The sequence below is a fragment of the Pseudorasbora parva genome, chromosome 14, assembly GCF_024679245.1.
Source record: "Pseudorasbora parva isolate DD20220531a chromosome 14, ASM2467924v1, whole genome shotgun sequence".
In the NCBI taxonomy this organism is placed as follows: domain Eukaryota; kingdom Metazoa; phylum Chordata; class Actinopteri; order Cypriniformes; family Gobionidae; genus Pseudorasbora; species Pseudorasbora parva.
The window spans coordinates 17,485,329-17,505,584 of record NC_090185.1 but is presented as its reverse complement, the minus strand read 5'-3'; the positions used below and the strand labels follow the sequence as shown (position 1 = coordinate 17,505,584).

Genomic DNA, 20,256 nt, shown 5'->3' with positions numbered 1-20,256 from the left:
GTAACTGTGGTTATACAAATGATAGTCAATCTAAAAAAACATGGTTACTAGAGTTTTACAATAATAAAACCATGGTAAGAACAGAAAAAGAATGAATAAATTAGTACATTAACAAATTATACAATACAAAATAAGATATAACATTCACTGTTTGAAGGAGACCTGTTATTAAATCATCATGATTTTACAGTAGCGATACTATTTGTAATAACTTAGAAGATGTTGACTATATTATCCAGGTAATTTTCACATTTTCCAGGGCAAGGCAAATTTCACCTCAGGAAAGGCTGTTTTCTGTTTTCACCTCAGCGATTGCGATTTTACGTTTTTCATGTTGACAAAGATCATATTTTTTTTAATTCAGCAATCATTTATATCGCGTATAATTTAATATTTCTTATTCAGAAACATTATTTTACTCGAGTAATATTTAGAAACATCATTTTACTCAATTTTTTTACTCACGTAATTTGTAGGCAGGCTTCATCATGAATGATAGGTTACATGAATGACGGATCCAAGGCGGAAATATCATTGCGCGTGCTCAATCTCGATGTTGGCCTTTAAAAAAAAAAAAATACAAATTTTATCACTTCTACCCATCCTGCATTGCTTATTTCATATACTTAATATACCTGGCTATATTAAAATACGTAATTAAATCAAATGCGTGTTATTGCTACTTTACAGGTGTACAAATATTTGTCTAGTAGCCTAATTTTCCTACATATAATGATGATGCAAGGTAAGTTTCTTGTTGAGGCAAAATCACAGATAGTGGTGAGATTTGCATGCTGACCTTCATCCGGAGGCGAGTTTGACCTTTCCAAACCCTGGCGGCACACTATAAGAAGAGCAACATGAAATGCCACAGAATCCGTAAATTTGGAAGTGCAATGAGATAAGAGGCTGTCTGTTAAAATCTATTATGGAACAGGACAGGTCATGTTTGCATTTTATGTCATTTTTGATAGCTACTATTATCAAATAAGGAATTTTATTTCCCTAATAAATTTAAAAATAATTTGGTGCTCTTATTAAATATAATAAATATAACTAATAATGTTAATAAAAATAACTAATGTTATTATTAAATGTTATACAATATATTTCCATAATATAAAATAATATCTTATTTTAAATCCATACCATATAGACTCTAAAAAATCCATACTCAAAAGCGCAGCCTGTACAGCCATCTAGTGGACACTAGTAGCACCACCACAAATACAAGCCAGGTTTTTACGAGGGAAACGTCAGTACTGAGGCGCAAACTACGTAATGGGCGTAGTTTAATCATTCTGTCCTCCTATTGGTCTAAATCCGGGAAGCGTTTCGTCCGTGTCAGTTTCCGCTGTTATTTGAAACAAACAGTTTTTCCGTTTATAAAATGTTCAATTGAAGGTGTAATCGGTTAGTAAGTAATCGTCAGAGCTTTAAGGTATGGTTTAGATTGATTTTGCTTGACATTTTATGTGAACGTAATTTAAACCGCATGTGTAGACATTTTTCCTTCAGTGTTTAACGTTACTGTTATTCAATACTATACTACCATGTCTTTGGCATTGCAGAAAGTTACCATATTTTGCCATGGTATTAAACTCTAACTTACGTTTTTTTAGAATAGCACTAACTTACGAATACCATGTTGTGGTAGCAGTTTTGTTGTTGTTTGTCTTTGAACATGAGTTTTAGTTCACATATGCCCTGCTAATACCCTATTCCCTGTGTAACATCTTACACAAATTGATAAACCTGCCAATGCCAGTTCCATCCAGGTGCATTACAAACTAAACATGCGTCTGTTTTACAGGGTTTCAGCTCAGGATGGAGCAGGTGAGCAGTTTCTCTTTCCGTCATGTGGAGGTGTTTCTTATTGTTCTTCTTGATAGGAGGGATAGTAATCCGATCTGTGTCGGTTCCCTCCACCTGCTGTGGATGGATAGAGGGGGTTTGCTGTGCTGATGGTCGGAGGAAAGGTGAAAGACACGAGAAGATGCTTAAAATAGTGTTGTAGCTCATAGTTCATTTATAAAGATGAATAGAAAAGCTTTGACTGCAGCATTGCAGTCCAGGGACAAAACATACGTGTTTTTGTGGACCTACAGCCAGTTTAAGGTAGAACAATTCAGATATGTTTGCAGTTATTTCTGATGTTTCAGCATGCAGTAGTTTTTGCCATAACATCACATGTAATAATGCATGTGATGTGAGTATAACATTGCAATGTTCTTGCAGCAGGAGCAGAGAGAATGGGATGCTGTGAACAGGTTGCTGCAGCATCATGGGTTCAAACCAGTCAACTTTGCAGATCCAACAGAGAACAAGAACCTTGCAGGTAATGTTTAAAAAAATATAACTGATATTTTTGTGTTTCATATATATATATATATATATATATATATATATATATATATATATATATATATATATATATATATTAGTTATCAGTATTGGCCAATATTTCTGTGTCAGTGAATTTCTGTGACGTGTGTTTGTTGTTTAGATTTGGTTTTGTTAGAGCGCAAGTCTGCGTCTGACTTCCGCATGATGTTGAAGACTATGCTGTCGGATTCTGAAAGAAGACAAGGTCTAATTCAAGAGCTCATTCAGTCCAACAGCCAGTTAAAGTGAGTCCAGTGAGATGCGTAATGAATGCTGTAATATACCTCTAATGTAGTATTAATAATATACCACTAGTGTATCTTGAGGTTGACACAAAATTATGTTTAGTATGGCGAATTTCATGATACCTGTTTCCATATCTGGCTAATTTTTCATAAAAATGTTTTAATGAAAAAATACATTATTTTTAGCATTAGAAAATGAAGCTTTTTGTAAAAAAAATTGTACTATGTGATATTATTTCTATGTCAAGTAAACGCATTTCCCCCCAATTCTCATTACTGTAATGCCAACATTAAAGTCAAATGTTTTATTATTGATTTCAGACAAACTAGTATATAATATCATATATAATATTATAATAAATAAAAAAAACATTTAATGTTGTTTATTTTGCCACAATAAAAAAAACCTAGGTCTCTAAGTAGACTTTATTTTCTTTATGCAAAATATAATTTTGGAGTGAAATGTGACCAATGGAGACTAAGTGTTACTAATATACACTCCTTTTCTTGATTGGCATGTCATATTCTAACGACTCTTTAATATTTGAATTGTTTAGCGCATGTTGTTTCTCCTGTGAGGCTCCAGGGCATGTCACTTCTGTCAAGCACATGCTCAATAATGTAAATGGTGTTGGTGCTGAGTGCTGACCATCTGCTGTAATGTGATATAATGCGAGATGAGTGTAGGGCTATGAGATCTGCTGACAGGGCAGATGTGTTCCCTGCTCATACCACAACACCGCTGATCTATGCAAACTGGAAGTGCAAAAGTGAGTGGGTGAAGATGCCGTCGTCATTTTCAGAGAGGAAGTGCAGCAGCATCAGACGCGAGCCGCCCAGCAGTCTCAGAGGGCTGTTGAGCTGGAGGGCATCCTGGATGGGGTGAAGGTCAAAGTTCAAGACCTAGAGGACTCGTACATCAGTAAAGCGGCCCAACAGCACAGCCAGTTCCAACAGCTGCAACAGGAAAAGAGAGATGCTGAGGTATTCATGCATTAAAGGTGCAGTAAGCAGCAGAAAGCTTTTCTGATATTACCATGTCCTAAAGCTCTTGCCTCTTTTTCCAGTGATTTTCCTCTGAGCCTTTTTCTTTTGTAATGTCTCTCTCTTAGTCATCTCTCTTTTCTTCAAAGGATGGAGGAGGAGGGAGAGAGAGTGAGCAAGAGTGCTCACTCTCTCTCCCTCCTCCTCCATCCTTTGAGTTGTTGTCCGATCCACTTTCAACACTGTTTCTCAGAAATGGCTTACTGCACCTTTAAATGATCTGCTTTTCAGAAATCAGCACTGGCTATTAAAAAGCTGTGCATTGATAGTAGATGTTGGTTTCCCTGCAGAAGCACTGTCAGTCTCTGGAGCAGAAACTTTCTCAGGAGAAGGAACAGGTGTCTAATCTGCAGAAGAAGCTCCAGTATGTTGTGCGAGACGAGGAGATGCGTTTGGCCCGCCAGAACCAGGCCTTCCGACAGATCCACCGCAGATCAGCCCGACACAACTCCACCACTGACCAGCGGTGAGTGCCAAAGAGGATCACAAATGACAATCAGCAAATTTCTACACATGGTGTTTTATCTCTATAGCTATGTGTTTGTCATGTGAAATAATGACAAAAAACAGTTTTATAGACATCTACAATTTTATAGACATTTTTATTTGACTTTTTATTATTTAAATTTATATATATATTATATATATATATATATATATTATTGTGTGTGTGTGTGTGTGTGTGATTTAAATGAATTAAATTAGAATTGATTTAATAATTGTAAGAAACTCAATCATTGGGCAATGTTATTATTATTATTATTAGTATTATTGTTTTTGTGGACCTTATTTTTATTGATTAAAATGTATTTTAAAATGCAAAAATGATTTATACATTTATCTTTATATAAATGCAAACTACTGGAAGTTGCTGGTCAAAAGTAACACATTTTTTTCCCCTGTATTTTTTTTATTTAGATTTATTTTTATTACATTTTATTTGAATTACATTGTATTTGAATTGATAATTTATAAATCTCTCAATTTTATAGTTCTTATTTATTATTTATGTTACATATTGTATATAATAAGATTATTATTATTTGTATATTTATTGTTTAAATTAGAGTTTGTTTGGTAAATGCGAACAACTAAAATTACGAACACAAGTAACCTTGCAAATTATTTTTGTTTATTTATTTTGGGGAGGCTTATTTTTATTGTTTAAAATGTTTTTAAAAAATGTATTTTATTTTTATTAGAATTATTATAAAAAAATCTCACCAAGTAATTGCAAACAATAGAAATAGCCTTGGTCGAAGTTTATTATATGCTATATAGATTATAGAATTTTTTCAATTTTTTCAAAAAAATTTTATAAACCTCCCTTTTAATTCATTATATTTATAATTTTTATTATGTAAATCAGATTTTTTTTAATCAGGTTATTTTTTTTATTTTTTTTTTAAATAATTTATAAATTTATATATTTAATTTTTTCTCAGTAATTGCAAGAGGAGGTCTGTGGGCTTGCAGAAGCTGACACTGTTTTTGTTTCTTTAAAGGATTTTGGATGTCATTGACGTGTACGAGTCCCAATTGCAACAGCTACGTAATGTACTTATGTAAGCATTTGAATTATTTTAATTTCAATTATTTATGAAAGCTCCTTGAACATCAGTGTCATGTTTTCCGGCAGAATGTATAAAAGCAGCTCAGGAGAGAAGAAGGATTCCTCAAACTCCCAGAATAACCGATCCACAATAGAGAAAGAAGCCATTGACTATTCCTCCAACTATAAAACCATTTTAAAGGTATGATGATGAAAATGATAAAAGTTTGATTTCGATTGATTTCTGTGTGACATATAAACATGGTTCTGTTCGGCTGCAGTCATACCGGGAGCAGCTGAAGGAGACCAAAGCCCAGCGAGAAGAACTCCGGACCGAAAACCAGCAGTTAAAAGAAGATCTGAAGTCCAGGTTAATACCAGATTTTTGGAGCTTTTACTATAGAGCGTATTAGTGCCCGCCCACTTTATCAACGCTGTTGGTTTCCGAAAGAATTTTTTCCTTTAACTTCTCCCATAAGAATTTCAAAAAAAAAGTCTAAAGCAAAATAAGCCATGAACGAAACCAACCAGTCACAAGGTGAATCACAACATTACAAACTTTGATTGGAAGCAAAAAAAGTGGTTAGAAAGTTTAAAAAGGCATTTTTCTTACTTTGAAAGACTGTAACATAATCCCATGAAGTATTGCCAACAGCATAATTAAATTAAAATCAATGGAGAAATATATATATATATATATATTCAAATATTTAAGTATTTTGAGTGTAGAGAGACAACAATTACATCATTCGCAGTGATTCATGGGAGTGGGCGGGGCTTTACCTTTTTTTTTGACTGATTGGTTGAATTTTCTGTAGAGCATCATGGGTAATTTATCACCAGAAATGCCACTGTTAAACATGATTTTTAAAATTTATTTGAAAAAGTAGCTCACAGTAGCTATGGAGAAAATGTTTCTACTTTCAGAACCTGACACTTGCTATTGGTTTATGTTTTCATTTGGTGACATTTTAAATGTTAAATATTTTAGACCCACTATAACAGAACTCAAGACGTGCAAGCAGCAGTTGAGACGCTTGGACCGAATAATTCAGCAGAGCAACATCAGGTAAGATCTGCACTGAACGAGTATTGTTCTTCTAATGAATCAACTAATGTATACTTGTTGAACAGGTCATCTCAAGCACTCAAAACGCAGGACTCGGCTGAGACGCTAAACACAGATGACACCGGCATCCAGCACCTGGACGCATCTACCTGCAAGAGACTCCTTACAGTGTGTGAAGATGTGTATATACTATTTTAATATTTATGTTTTTATTTATTTTTGTTGATTTATTTTGGGGAGGCTTATTCTTATTGAGTAGATTTTTCAAAAATAATTTATAAATTCCATATATATATTATTATTATTATAAAAAATATTTTATTATTCTTTTTAGTAGATGCACAACTAAATCAGCAAAGTTGTTTGGAATTTGGAGAGTTTTTATAGATAACTAAACCCATTAAAAAGTTACTTAAATAAAATGAATTAAAATATTAAAAAAAATATTTGTTTCTCATTTTCATTTGGTTAACTTGATGTACTAAAATAACTATAATAAAAATTATATTAAAACATATACTACATACACTTAAAAAGTTCAACTATAATAGTTTCATAATGATACTGAAATATAGCTGAACCCTAAAATAACTGCTTTGAATCCGTTTTTAATGCTTTATATCACTGGTTCTCAAACCTGTCCTGGAGTACCACCAGCCCTGCACATTTTGTATGTCTCCCAATATCTGACACGCCCATTTCAGGTGTTGAAGTCTCTACTAATGAGCTCATGAGTTGAATCAGGTGTGTTAGATGAGGGAGACATACAAACTGTGCAGGGCTGGTGGTACTCCAGGACAGGTTTGAGAACCACTGCTTTATATGTTTCTGGTTGTTTTCCAGGATGTTTGTAAGGAACTGGACGTGCAAAATGTGACTCATCTCATTTCTGCGGTGAAAGTTCGATGCAGACAGGCTGAATCTGCCACCAAACTGGAGAAGGTGAACTTAAAAACTGATTTGTATCTAAGTTTGTATCCAAGTCATTTTTAAGTGGCTTTGGATAAAAGCGTCTGCTAAATGATTAAATGTAAGTAAATGTAAATTTGCTCATATCTATCACAGTTTGAAACAGCATACTACTATGATACTATTTGGTATGCTGTATGCAATATGCATAAACTAGGATCTAAAAAATGGTTACGGAGTAGGTATGTAGTATAATTGCATGGCAAATGTGAAAAAAGGTGAAATCCAGTCATCTTAATAGGAATACATAATGGCAAAAGATTTCCCCATGCAGATGTTTGCCAATTCCCTGCAATTCCAAATGAACGGCATTTTATGAAAAAAAAAATTGTTTGTGAAAATTTTCACTCATGTGACCTTACCTTTATACAACTGAGCACAGTTCCAACAAAATGTGCTCAGCTTGACTTTCTGTTTTCAGTGCAACAGATAAATGACGTTTTTGACTCATGATCAGACTGACGCAAAAATTAGATTAGTATGCAAAAATTACGCTACTTGCCGTATTGACCTGTGGTGTACATGAGGTCAGGTGACCAATGTTTTTTGCTGCAATGTTTGCAATGTTTCTGCCATCATTATGATCTGATTTACCTGGCAGATCCTACATGACATCACCGCTGTCCTGACCAATCCGAGGGCTCCATTGGGTTTGCTGAGGCAGCGTGTTCAATCCAACCTAGAGCTTGGCTGGGAGACAGAGTTTGAGCAGATTATTCCCACCCTGGATGTTTGGAGCCAACAACTAACCTCTCTAGCAGTGAGTAAAATCTGTCGGCAATGAATTTAACTAAAGGTGCGGTCACGTTGCATTCATTCCTATAGGAATCCACATAATAGGGAATTACGCTTGAGGGTGAATGATTTCCCCACTCTGATAATGACTTTGTACACTGTCACACTATAATGTACCTTTTTTTGCAAACAAACAAAAAAAAGTCTTAATTGTGGTCACACCTTAACTCTTTTTGCTGGCAAAATTTGGCCTAATGTAACCGCATCATACGGTATTAAGTGTCCCACAACTCAATGCGCTCAACTTGATTTGGTTTTCAGTGTGATTAAAAATCACATTATGTGAAAGTGTTTGACTCATTGGATTGGACTGATGAAGTTGCATAAATCCCCATTAGAATGACCAGATTTTGCCCACGAAATTAGCTGAAAACCAGTATATGTGACGCACATTTAGTTCAATTAAAATTTGCAGGCAAATAAGGTACCAGTACATTATAGACCGTCAATAGTGTAGCGATTTATAAAGCACACATCACGCAGAAATATTGTGGCCAGCTCTTACCTGCAGAAGGAAATAATTGGGTTTGAATGTGATTGGTTTGGTTTACTAGGATCTTCATCGTGCCCTCGTCAGACTGGAGAAGAGCTTGTTGCCATGGCAGCCCAAGGACAGAATAACCACATCTTCAGATTCTGTCCGGGTGGAAGACTTGATGATTATCGTCGACACGCTCCTCGATGAGACGGCATCAGACGACAAGGTACTTCTCCTAAACGCAGCACTCCCCCAAGTGTTCTTAATAATCCATCAGCTGATGATATTCTCCATGTTCCTCAGGTTCTGCGGAGTCCCACCAGACACACCCTGGAGTCCATGGTTGCCCACTTCCAGAAACTCTTCGACGCCCCGTCCCTGACAGGAATCTATCCGCGCATGAACGAGGTATACACCAAGCTGGGCGAGATGAACAACGCCATGAGGAACCTCAGGGATGTTCTGGACTTGGGTATTGAGATTTCTGAACGCCTACAGAGACGTCTGAGCATATCTACAGGACACGTGAGCTTCCGCATCCTCTCTAAATTAATGTAGTCATATCTTTCTTGTGATAGATGAAAGAGCGCCCCATAGCGAGGTTGTCAACAAGGTAGCCGCAATTGTGGCCCAGTCAGGAAACGCGGCAACTGAGGAGCTCTATGGCCTTCTGGAAAGCAGCGACATTGACAGGTATTTCCATTTTTGCGACTTGAGCGTTTTCAAACGGTTATGAATCAGCAGATTTGATTCATGATTCGGATCGCCAATGTCACGCGATTTCAGCAGTTGGGAAGTTTGACACGCGATCCAAATCATGTTATATATAAAAACACATTTTTCGCATTATTTTATAAAACATTCACTAATGTTACAGAATTGAACTTTATTGTAAAGCTTTACAAACGTCTTGCATTCATTTAGGAGATTACCGGTATTTTATCGAAAGCAACTTCAGATTGAATTCAAAGTTTCTATTTATTTTTAGAGTGGTTTATAAAAATATATGAAAGCATACATTTTCTGTTATCATGAACTAACAATAATCATTAATAACTTGAAAGTTTAAGTATATAAAGAAATTACCATTTACAAGTTTGCTCATTATTTCATGATAACTAATACATTAATGAATTGAAGCTTATAGTGAAGTGTTGCCAAACTTTTACGTAATTGGACAATTTCTTGCTTTATAAAAAAAATTATATGTATATTAAAGCATATATATATATATATATATATATATTTTTTTTTTTAAAGAACCTTCTTGCATTTGAGTGTGATTGCTGAAAAGCAAATTTAGGTTAATTTAAAGGGATAGTTCACACAAAAAACAAATGTTGTTCCTCTAATCTTTAAATGTTTTGCTGTACACCAAGGCAGATTGACTACCTTAGTATTTTCCTCCCTACTATGGTAGTCAATGGGTGGGTGAGATCTACATGGTTACAAACATTCTTCCAAATATCTTCCTCTGTGTACAGCAAAGCAAACAATTATACAGGGGTTTTGGGTGGACTATCCCTTTAATAGCAGTTTTCTTGAGAATAGTTTCAGGAAAAACATAAATGCATGAAGGCTCATTTGGAAATGGAAACTGCTGGTGTTTTCATAGTGACATTTGTATTTCACAGTATCATTGTCAAGCTGAAGGAACATGAGGAATTCTTTCCAGTTTTCCACTCATTTATAATGGAACTTCTGCAAACGCTGGGTGAGACCAAACTTTATTCATGTTCAACAAGAGTCAGTCCAACTCAAAGGAAAAGTACATACAGTCATTAGTATTCATTCTAGTGCTCTACAATCTGAACATGAAAACACAGATGTGGTTCTTCACTGTCAGACAGACATCAATGTTGCGTTCCAAAAGTTGAGTTCCATTTCCTCTCTCCCTTTCAGACGTCTCGACTCTAGATGATGTTTTACCGTCTGTGCGCGCTCTCAAGTCAGCGGTGTGACTAAAGGCTGATGTGTTGTAAAGCACCATGTGGTTTCTGAACTGTTTTGCACTGTATTAATTTGTGATCACAATTTTATAAATAAATTTGTGTTTTTGCTGTGTGTTTTCTGAATTAGCTCGGTTTTTGTAACATCACAACAGAAAGTTTGTATTAAAAACCTTTCATTTTAAGAAACTTTTTTTGGTAAGAATATTATGCAGAAAACGTCCATCATTCGCCTTCCTCCGAAAAGCTAGCGTGTCCCTGAAGAAGTTTCTCCATGATCAGACTGTTGGAAGGCGCGTTAGTGATCAGTGTCAACACAAAAGTGGGCGTCCCCTTTGATACGTGCCGTATGATCGTACAAGACGCCAGGTCCTCAATGTGAAAGCCAGCGTGGCGCTGAACATCCCGCTGGAGGACAGAGTCTGCCGTCTGATCGCCAAAAAACTGCAATAAGAAAAATACATTATAGATGGATGTTCATAAACCTTTTAGGAATATTTCCATGACACCATTTTCAACTAAAAACGGTGAAACGCGTTTTGGCTGTTCCTTTAGATGACAAAAGTGCTTTTGAGGCCTGAAAAGGGTTTCAAAGTGCAAGTGTTTGACAATGATACCGTTCTCATTTCTGTGTAAACTATAAAAAATATGACAACTTGTGCTACAATGCATATTAAATGTTCATTACAAAGTGACATCGCCATCTACTGGCCTGGCATAAATAAGGGCTTGACATTCTTTTTTTCAGTGTAAATGATTTAATTAAACTAACATTGCTAAAGTTTAATATTCTAATTTAATTTATTTATCAAATTAATTATTGAAAATGAAAGATGAAGCATACATTTAATAACAAGGGAGAAATGCCTTTTTAAAGGGTCATGAAACCCTATACCAAATTGAGATTTTAATAGAAGTGTGTTGAACATCATGGATGACTATGTTACCATCTGTTAGTTTTGAATGTGGGAGACAACTGGTTAATTTTAAGCCTTTTTGCTATTTTCAACTTCCTGGTTTAAATTCGTCATGTTAACGTCATAGGTTGTGACGTTTTCTTGTAAGGCGATGAATTGCTGTCATTGCTGTCTCAATTATTCATGAGACTGCATTTCTTTATCCTATAAGAAGAGGCCTTGCTTAATTCATGACAGCATGCGCTTAATTATTCATGACAGGCATTTTCCTCTGAATGACGCAGCAGTGCTTCAAACCGTGAGATCGCATACAGTAAGAGATACATTAATGGATCAAAAACAACTTTTTTTCCGCTTTGTATGAGCGTCTGCGCTCTCTTCAATAGATCCTGAATCTTCACACAAACACGATTCGTCCGCGCTGTGAGTGTAACCGCTCTTCATGGATATTTAACCGACGAAACGCCATATAAAACTCCACAAAATAAGCCTCAAAAGTTATCGAAGTTATACAACAGCCTGTTCACATATATTTTCAAAGCGGAATGCATTAAACTGCATTGAATTATAGCCGTCACAGGATATATGCATTTGGGTAATGGTGAGCTTACAAATCCATGTGTATATTGTGTTGAGTGTAACGTAATGGTCATTTGCAGCATGCATTTGTGGGAAGCTTTGATGCTTTTAATGAGAACGAAATAAAACTGTCTGAATCAGAAAAAGCCGTTGCTGATAATACAGCACTTTGTGTGTGTTTTTTAAATCCATCTAAATGTTGACGTCTGTTATTTAGTACACTGTTGTCATGTAAACATCCAGCGTTCCAAGCATCTGTTTCAACAGATAAAGGTACTCACAGCTTTCCCTGACAATGGATTGATGAAATCGGCCCAGTATCCTCCTCTCCACAGCGTGAAGCAGATTTCTTTCGCACCACTGACAAACTGCAATGAGACGTCACGTATGTCAGCCGTCTTAATGTACATTTTAGATTCAGCACAGGGAATAATTCACAGTTTACAGCATAAATGGGAGAATTCCTCAGAACCACATTCAGGTCATACACAATCCCAAAATAAAATGCACAAAAAGGGTCACTAATCAAATGTGACAGCATAAACATTTAAGATGTTACGAAAACTTTGTTTCAAATTAATGCTGTTCTTTTGAACTTTATATGCATTAAATATATACGGTGTGTGTGTGTGTGTGTATATATATAGATTTATATTAGGGATGTCAATTTACACAAATTCCCATGATCGATCGTCATTTCAATTAATCGATTAATCGTTAACCTTAGTACTGCAATGTCTACAGCAGTGGCTTATAGCCGACAGCATGACAGGATGTGCAATGCTGCTCAAAACGCTGTGTTCTTCACCAAATGAATGAGAAGGATTTTTTATCTAAACAAAGGGCTATGGGATTGTAAAATTAGTCGATGTGATTTATAATTTAATTAAATAACTTATTTAATAATCAAATATAACCTGTAATACAACACCAACGCCGCCTCAGATCTGTTATTCAGAATGTGCGGATGCTCTTCCAAGAACAACGTCCTGAAACGTCACCTAAACCCAAATAATTCAAAACGATTTATTAAAATATTGTTTTCATTAATATTATGTAATGTGACAGTCCCAATCACAGTTATTATTAGTCGTGCCTCGCTGTTTAAACTGCGTGAGCTGAAGCCGATGCTGAATCAACACTGGTAAGTTACACTGAAGCTCTTTGCTAGCGCGTTAACTCAACAAAAAGCTTCCTATAAGAGATTAATCAGATTTACATAAAGTTATCAAAATATTAAAAATTATATCTGAACAAAATGTTGCGAAGGCACAAGTTAACTTGAACTGAGTTGCTGATATTCAGAATGGGAGATGCGTGGTGTTCACGCGCTCTTCCTGGAACAACGCTCTGAACACGGCACCTAAACCCAATGAATTTACAACCATTTATTAAAATAGTGTTCTCATTTATGTTATGTAATATGACAGTCCCAATCATAGAGATTATGCATTGCTCTGTATGCGCTAAAGCCAAAGCACTGAATGAAAACCGGTAGCTATACGTTACACCGAAGCCATTTGCTAGTGCGTTTTATTTCGCTAAAAGAAATGCATCCTATATGATTGATCACATATATACAAAATGGAAAGAATGATTAATGACCGGCTGGTGTGGACCTTGGAAAAAGATCAGTAAATATCAAGGAATTAAATATTTTTTAAATTATTGTAAACAATGTATTGAAGTGATACTGTTGATTGCCATGAATATAGCCATTGCTATTGATATGGCATTAAATCATAAATAAATAAATATATACAAAATAAATGTAATAATACTCATTACTTCAGCACAGTCTGATGCGAATGCACAAGTGAACTTGAACTAAGTTACATGCGTGAGTCAGAATGTGTGACCCATGTTGTGCACGCAGCTCTTCCTGGATCAACGCAAATAACCCCCAATTAATTATCAATCACAGTGTTTTATTACTATAGTGTTCTCATTAATGTTGTGTAATATGACAGTCCCAATCCTAGTCATTATTAGTTGCATTGCTGTTGGAGCTGCACGCTGCAGCTGATCACCGCCGCTTTACTACCGCTGGCCTCTAACGTTAATTATTAAGCAAATGCATCCTTTATGAGATAAATAGCTATAGATAGGCCTGCACAAAATAAACACAATATTACAACTTACAAAACAAAACAACAAAGACAAAACAAAAGGCTGCGAATGCACATGCAAACTTGCAGTCATGATGAAGGTGTAACTTCAGCTGTAAAATGGTCCCAAACAGAACTCGGGCACGCTCGCTTCATTTTTCCTCCCGTTCCGCGGTTGAGCCGCACGCACGCACATGACCCTGCTTAATCGATGATCGATAAGTCTTATCGATTAATCGTTGACATCCCTAATATATATATACATATATATATATATATATAAAACACACATACATACATACACTATAATATTATATATTATATATTTAATATTAATATTACATATATTAATTCAATAAAAATATATTGATACATTTAAGAAAATGTATAAATACTGTATATATATATATATATGTATATTTAAAAAAAATCATTAATAAATATTTATAAGTTTAATTTAAAATAACATATAATGTAAAATCAAACTCACATGATCCAGTAGTTCCTCCTGATCTCTGTTCAGCTCCTCTGTTCCCAACTTCTGGTTCTTTGGCGTTACCGTGACAACAGTGATGGGACTCATAGGCAGCACTGGGAAAAACAGCTCTAACTCTGTCAAAACAAGGATTTGGGTATTAAAAAACTGTTCTAGTAACTTTAAAGATGTGTTGCAAGTATTTCGTATGAGATGAAGTGAGCGTACCTTTCTTCAGCAGCTCTGGACAGGAATGCATGGAACACTCAACATTTGACTGACTGAAATAGTGTTCAGCTTTACTGACTCTCTGCGCCATCAGAGAAACCTCTTTACCCTGAACAGCACAAATCAACTCATTGCATGGCATTGTTACAGTCAAGCAACAGTCAAGTCATTGTAAGAATAAAGAACAAAACTCAATTTTTACCACTGATGTTTTTGAAACAGATTTTTACCTGATATTCATTAACAAACTGAGCGAGTATGAACTCGTGCCTCTCTGCGCTGGATGGGGAGGTTAAAACATCCGGGACCGTGCGGTGGACCGGAACTTTCCTCTGAAACTCTGTACCTTTGAGGTGACAGTCGAAACCCACGTTGCCTGGCAACTGGAACCTTTGATCCTGAGGCCCAAACGGACCCATCGTCTCATCGGGCCATACTGTTCTAGGACCTGTCAGAAAGACAATTAAAAACAAATGTAAATTAAAATCTAATTTAATCAAACTCACACACACGCGCATATATATATATATATATATATATATATATATATATATATATATATATATATATATATATATATATATATATATATACAATTTATATAATAATATATATTAATATAAAACATTTAATAGATTTAATAAAATATAATAAAATATTAAATACATGCTTAAATGCAAAAATGTATACAATTGCACAGTTATAGATATAATAATAAACAATAAAATGTTTAAAATATTAAAATATATGGTAATATATTATATGAATAAGTATACATATAATATTTCCAACAATTTCATAAATATTAATATAAATACATTTTACACATAGAAAGATATGCATTTAATTTTAATACATATTCTTTTGAATTATTAATATTAATTAAATTGTTGAAATTATTATATTTAATTTAAATTATGCATAATGTAATGGTAAAAATTAAACTTTCATATATTTTAGATTCATTGCATACCAACTGAAATATTTCAGGTCTTTCATTGTTTTAATACTGATGATTTTGGCATACAGCTCATGAAAGCCCAAAATTCGTATCTCAAAAAATTAGCATATCATGAAAAGGTTCTCTAAACAAGCTATTAACCTAATCATCTGAATCAACTAATTAACTCTAAACACCTGCAAAAGATTCCTGAGGCTTTTAAAAACTCCCAGCCTGTTTCATTACTCAAAACCGCAATCATGGGTAAGACTGCCGACCTGACTGCTGTCCAGAAGGCCATCACTGACACCCTCAAGCGAGAGGGTAAGACACAGAAATTTCTGAACGAATAGGCTGTTCCCAGAGTGCTGTATTAAGGCACCTCAGTGGGAAGTCTGTGGGAAGGAAAAAGTGTGGCAAAAAACGCTGCACAACGAGAAGAGGTGACCGGACCCTGAGGAAGATTGTGGAGAAGGACCGATTCCAGACCTTGGGGGACCTGCGGAAGCAGTGGACTGAGTCTGGAGTAGAAACATCCAGAGCCACCGTGCACAGGCATGTGCAGGAAATGGGCTACAGGTGCCGCATTCCCCAGGTCAAGCCACTTTGGGCTACAGAGAAGTAGCACTGGACTGTTGCTCAGTGGTCCAAAGTACTTTTTTCAGATGAAAGCAAATTTTGCATTTCATTCGGAAACCAAGGTGCCAGAGTCTGGAGGAAGACTGGGGAGAAGGAAATGCCAAAATGCCTGAAGTCCAGTGTCAAGTCCCCACAGTCAGTGATGGTCTGGGGTGCCATGTCAGCTGCTGGTGTTGGTCCACTGTGTTTTATCAAGGGCAGGGTCAATGCAGCTAGCTATCAGGAGATTTTGGAGCACTTCATGCTTCCATCTGCTGAAAAGCTTTATGGAGATGAAGATTTGGTTTTTCAGCACGACCTGGCACCTGCTCACAGTGCCAAAACCACTGGTAAATGGTTTACTGACCATGGTATTACTGTGCTCAATTGGCCTGCCAACTCTCCTGACCTGAACCCCATAGAGAATCTGTGGGATATTGTGAAGAGAAAGTTGAGAGACGCAAGACCCAACACTCTGGATGAGCTTAAGGCCGCTATCGAAGCATCCTGGGCCTCCATAACACCTCAGCAGAGCCACAGGCCGATCGCCTCCATGCCACGCCGCATTGAAGCAGTCATTTCTGCAAAAGGATTCCCGACCAAGTATTGAGTGCATAACTGAACATAATTATTTGAAGGTTGACTTTTTTTGTATTAAAAACACTTTTCTTTTATTGGTCGGATGAAATATCCTAATTATTTGAGATAGGACTTTTGGGTTTTCATGAGCTGTATGCCAAAATCATCAGCATTAAAACAATAAAAGACCTGAAATATTTCAGTTGGTGTGCAATAAATCTAAAATATATGAAAGTAAAATTATCATTACATTATGGAAAATAATGAACTTTATCACAATATGCTAATTTTTTGAGAAGGACCCATACATACATACATACATACATACATACATACATACATACACACATATATATATATATATATATATATATATATATATATATATACATACACACACATTGAATTATAATATAATAAATAAATAAATAAATAATACAATTATTAATATAGTAATATAAGTATATATAAATAAAGCATGCATTCTTACAAAATATATCACATTTAATACTGTTATTCACAATATTAAACACATTTAGTGTTAAATATATGACTATAATATATAAATAAAAATAATACAATAAATGAATATATAATTTATTTATTTAGAATTCTGAATTATTTAGAATTTCCATTTCTCCCCCCAAGAGCAAGAAACACCCTGAATATATCGTGTATTACGGCCTCTACACGAGCATATACATAAATATAAAACCTGTTTATGAAAAAGAACCCTTCATAATGACCTGAGTTTTGAGATGGTACAGCTATATACGGCTCATCTGATCCAGATGAACCCGCGGCTGAAAACCCTCTGACAGCCACGATCCTCTGAACCAGTGTGTGAACGACCGGCGACTGGCTCACCTGTCTCACCCTCCTGCACAGCACCTGCATTTTTCAACACACACAGTGTTACACACACATTAAGACTCATCAAATCACATGATGAGTGATACTGAGGGAACAACACTCACACTCGCCATAATGCGGTGCACAGCTCCACTTCACTTCAACCTGGAATAACAAACAAATATCACACAGGACTGAACCTATTAAATTACATAATAATGAAAATAATAATATAAAATACAACAATTAATACATCAATACACGTAAAAAAAAAAAAAAGTGTGGAAAAGTAAAAAACGTGTGGCTTCTCATAGACATTTTACCGTATACGAAATTACTACAATCAATTTTAAAACGGTTGAATACATATAACGTTAATAAAATAATATGCAAATATTTGAGCCAGTGTTTCTATATGTTGTATTATAATGAAATTGTATTTTACTCAATTAAAAATACCAATAAAAGTCCTTTTTTTTTCCTGGTGTTAAATGCCACTCTTGAAAATTGACGTTAAATGTAAAACTCTGTCACATCACATGTATATGGAAAATGTTAATGGTGTTTGTTTTCACCAAGCCTGCAGTCTCCCTCTCATTTACTGAAGCTTTCGGGCCTCGATCGCCCCCCGGTGACCGGTCCCAGTATAGCCGCCCCTCTGTGATTTCTAATGGACGCGAGGCAAACTAAATAATAAAATAACAGTTCAAAAATTTCCCCCCAAAGTTAGTTTATGTCACTGAAGGCAGTTATCATCACGATGATTTCATTTCAGGTGTTCGTTTTAAAAATAAGTTTAGTTTGAGTTAGTTATTTGATGCTATAAAAACGGGGGGTGTGACGTCATGATTGACAGCTGAGACTGACGGCTTCTCTGAGTGAAGTTGTCACTGAGGCACTAACAGACTTTTTTCGAAATTTTTGGGAGCAGATTAGAGCTTTAGCTTTAATTTATACATTTCCATAACTGATTATTTCACACCAACATAATGAATTGTTCTGCATCTGCGAGAGTGTGGGCGGGCTTTTGATATAGCAGCTGTACTTCCTGCTCTACTTCCTGCACTCTACTGCGCAACTCCGGTCCCGAAATCGCTACTGCGCAGACTCGGTCCCAAGATGTCCGCGCCGTGCAAGGCCGCCTGAAAGCTTCAAATATGGCAAGCGGAAACGGATGATGTCGAGTCGTCCATATTTTTTTACGGTCTATGGTTTTCACCATGAAGCCGCTCGTAAACATCTCAAAGCAACGCTGTTATGATCCGCTCACTTTCACTTCAAAAACGATTAAAGCACAGCTAACACTTGGCATTCGCGTTAAACTGTCACCGACACTCCCTTCTGGTATTACAAATCTATATGACACAGGTTTAATCGTGATGTGTCGTTATTATTTTAATTGTTTTCAAGGTAAAGAACAACGTGTTCCACTTACCGTGTGGGTCTTCTCCAGGTTCTGCTCTGCTGATCATCACGTCCGCACGCTGTGCGTCATGACGTCATGACGGAGCGCCGCAACGTACAAAATCAGCGCTAAAAAAAATGCTCTGAAAAAAATATATATATATATATATAATTAATATATCAGTACAACGTATACAAGATAATAAAATACATAAATAATAATAAAATACATAAATATTTTAATGTCTTCTTCTTTTTTCGGCTTTTCCCTTGAGGGGTCGCCACAGCGAATCATCTCCTCCATCTAGTCCTATCCTCTGTATCCTCTTCTCTCAGACCGACTACGTTCATGTCCTCCTTCACTACATCCATAAACCTCCTCTTTGGTCTTCCTCTTGGCCTCCTGCCTGGCAGCTCTAACCTCAGCATCCTTTTACCGATGTATTCACTCTCCCTCCTCTGAACATGTCCAAACCATCTCAACCCATGGCCTCTCTAACTTTGTCTCCAAAATATTTTAATGTAATACAATATAATTTTATAATAAAATGTTAAATGTTCATATTTAATTTTTAGTGTAAACCTAATAATACAAATATATCAATAAATAATAAATATAATTTAATTTATGATGAGTAAAACCCATCTAAATGTACCACAAAACAAAATTATTTTTGTTTTATATATATATATATATATATATATATATATATATATATATATATATATATATATATATATATATATATATATATATATATATATATATATATATATATATATAGTACATGCCAAAAGTTGACACATTACTATTTGTAATGTTTTTGAAAGAAGTTTCTTTTGCTCATCAAGCCTGCATTTATTTGATCAAAAATACAGAAAAACATTTATATTGTGATATATTATTACAATTTAAAATAATTGGTTTTCAATTTATTGTACTTTAAATGATCATTGATTTCTGTTGGAAGTTGGAAACAGTTCTGCTGCTTAATATTTTTTCATATAACCTGTGATACTTTTTTTAATACTTTGATGAATAAAAAGTAAAAATAAATAAATAAATAAAT

At 35.2% G+C, this 20,256-nt stretch overlaps 2 protein-coding genes across 5 annotated transcripts; one reads left to right on the top strand and one right to left on the bottom strand.

Annotated features, from left to right (window-relative positions):
- Positions 1-1,310: 1,310 nt before the first annotated feature.
- On the top strand, positions 1,311-10,612 carry cep70 (centrosomal protein 70). Of its 3 annotated transcripts, XM_067415706.1 has the most exons (19): positions 1,333-1,441; positions 1,814-1,836; positions 1,947-1,979; positions 2,239-2,338; positions 2,507-2,630; positions 3,434-3,614; positions 3,965-4,140; positions 5,180-5,239; positions 5,314-5,428; positions 5,508-5,596; positions 6,218-6,295; positions 6,361-6,463; positions 7,139-7,237; positions 7,866-8,024; positions 8,614-8,763; positions 8,841-9,009; positions 9,116-9,230; positions 10,172-10,251; positions 10,440-10,612. In XM_067415706.1, exons 2-19 carry the CDS (start codon positions 1,828-1,830, stop codon positions 10,496-10,498), a joined length of 1,899 nt encoding a protein of 632 aa, XP_067271807.1. In that variant the 5' UTR covers positions 1,333-1,441; positions 1,814-1,827; the 3' UTR covers positions 10,499-10,612. The 3 variants fall into 3 exon arrangements, with proteins under 3 accessions (XP_067271808.1, XP_067271807.1, XP_067271806.1); XM_067415707.1 differs by lacking the exon at positions 1,947-1,979 and having other exon boundaries at positions 1,311-1,441; XM_067415705.1 differs by lacking the exons at positions 1,333-1,441; positions 1,814-1,836; positions 1,947-1,979 and adding an exon at positions 1,980-2,118.
- mmadhca (metabolism of cobalamin associated Da) lies at positions 10,248-19,298 on the bottom strand. 2 transcript variants are annotated; one of them, XM_067415708.1, is made up of 8 exons: positions 19,218-19,298; positions 17,908-17,947; positions 17,677-17,821; positions 15,024-15,241; positions 14,794-14,902; positions 14,581-14,702; positions 12,264-12,350; positions 10,248-10,930 (listed from the first exon to the last, which is right to left on the bottom strand). In XM_067415708.1, the coding sequence occupies exons 2-8, from the start codon at positions 17,914-17,916 to the stop codon at positions 10,712-10,714; spliced, it is 909 nt and encodes a 302-aa protein (XP_067271809.1). In that variant the 5' UTR covers positions 17,917-17,947; positions 19,218-19,298; the 3' UTR covers positions 10,248-10,711. The 2 variants fall into 2 exon arrangements, with proteins under 2 accessions (XP_067271809.1, XP_067271810.1); XM_067415709.1 differs by lacking the exon at positions 19,218-19,298 and adding an exon at positions 19,053-19,142.
- Positions 19,299-20,256: the final 958 nt, after the last annotated feature.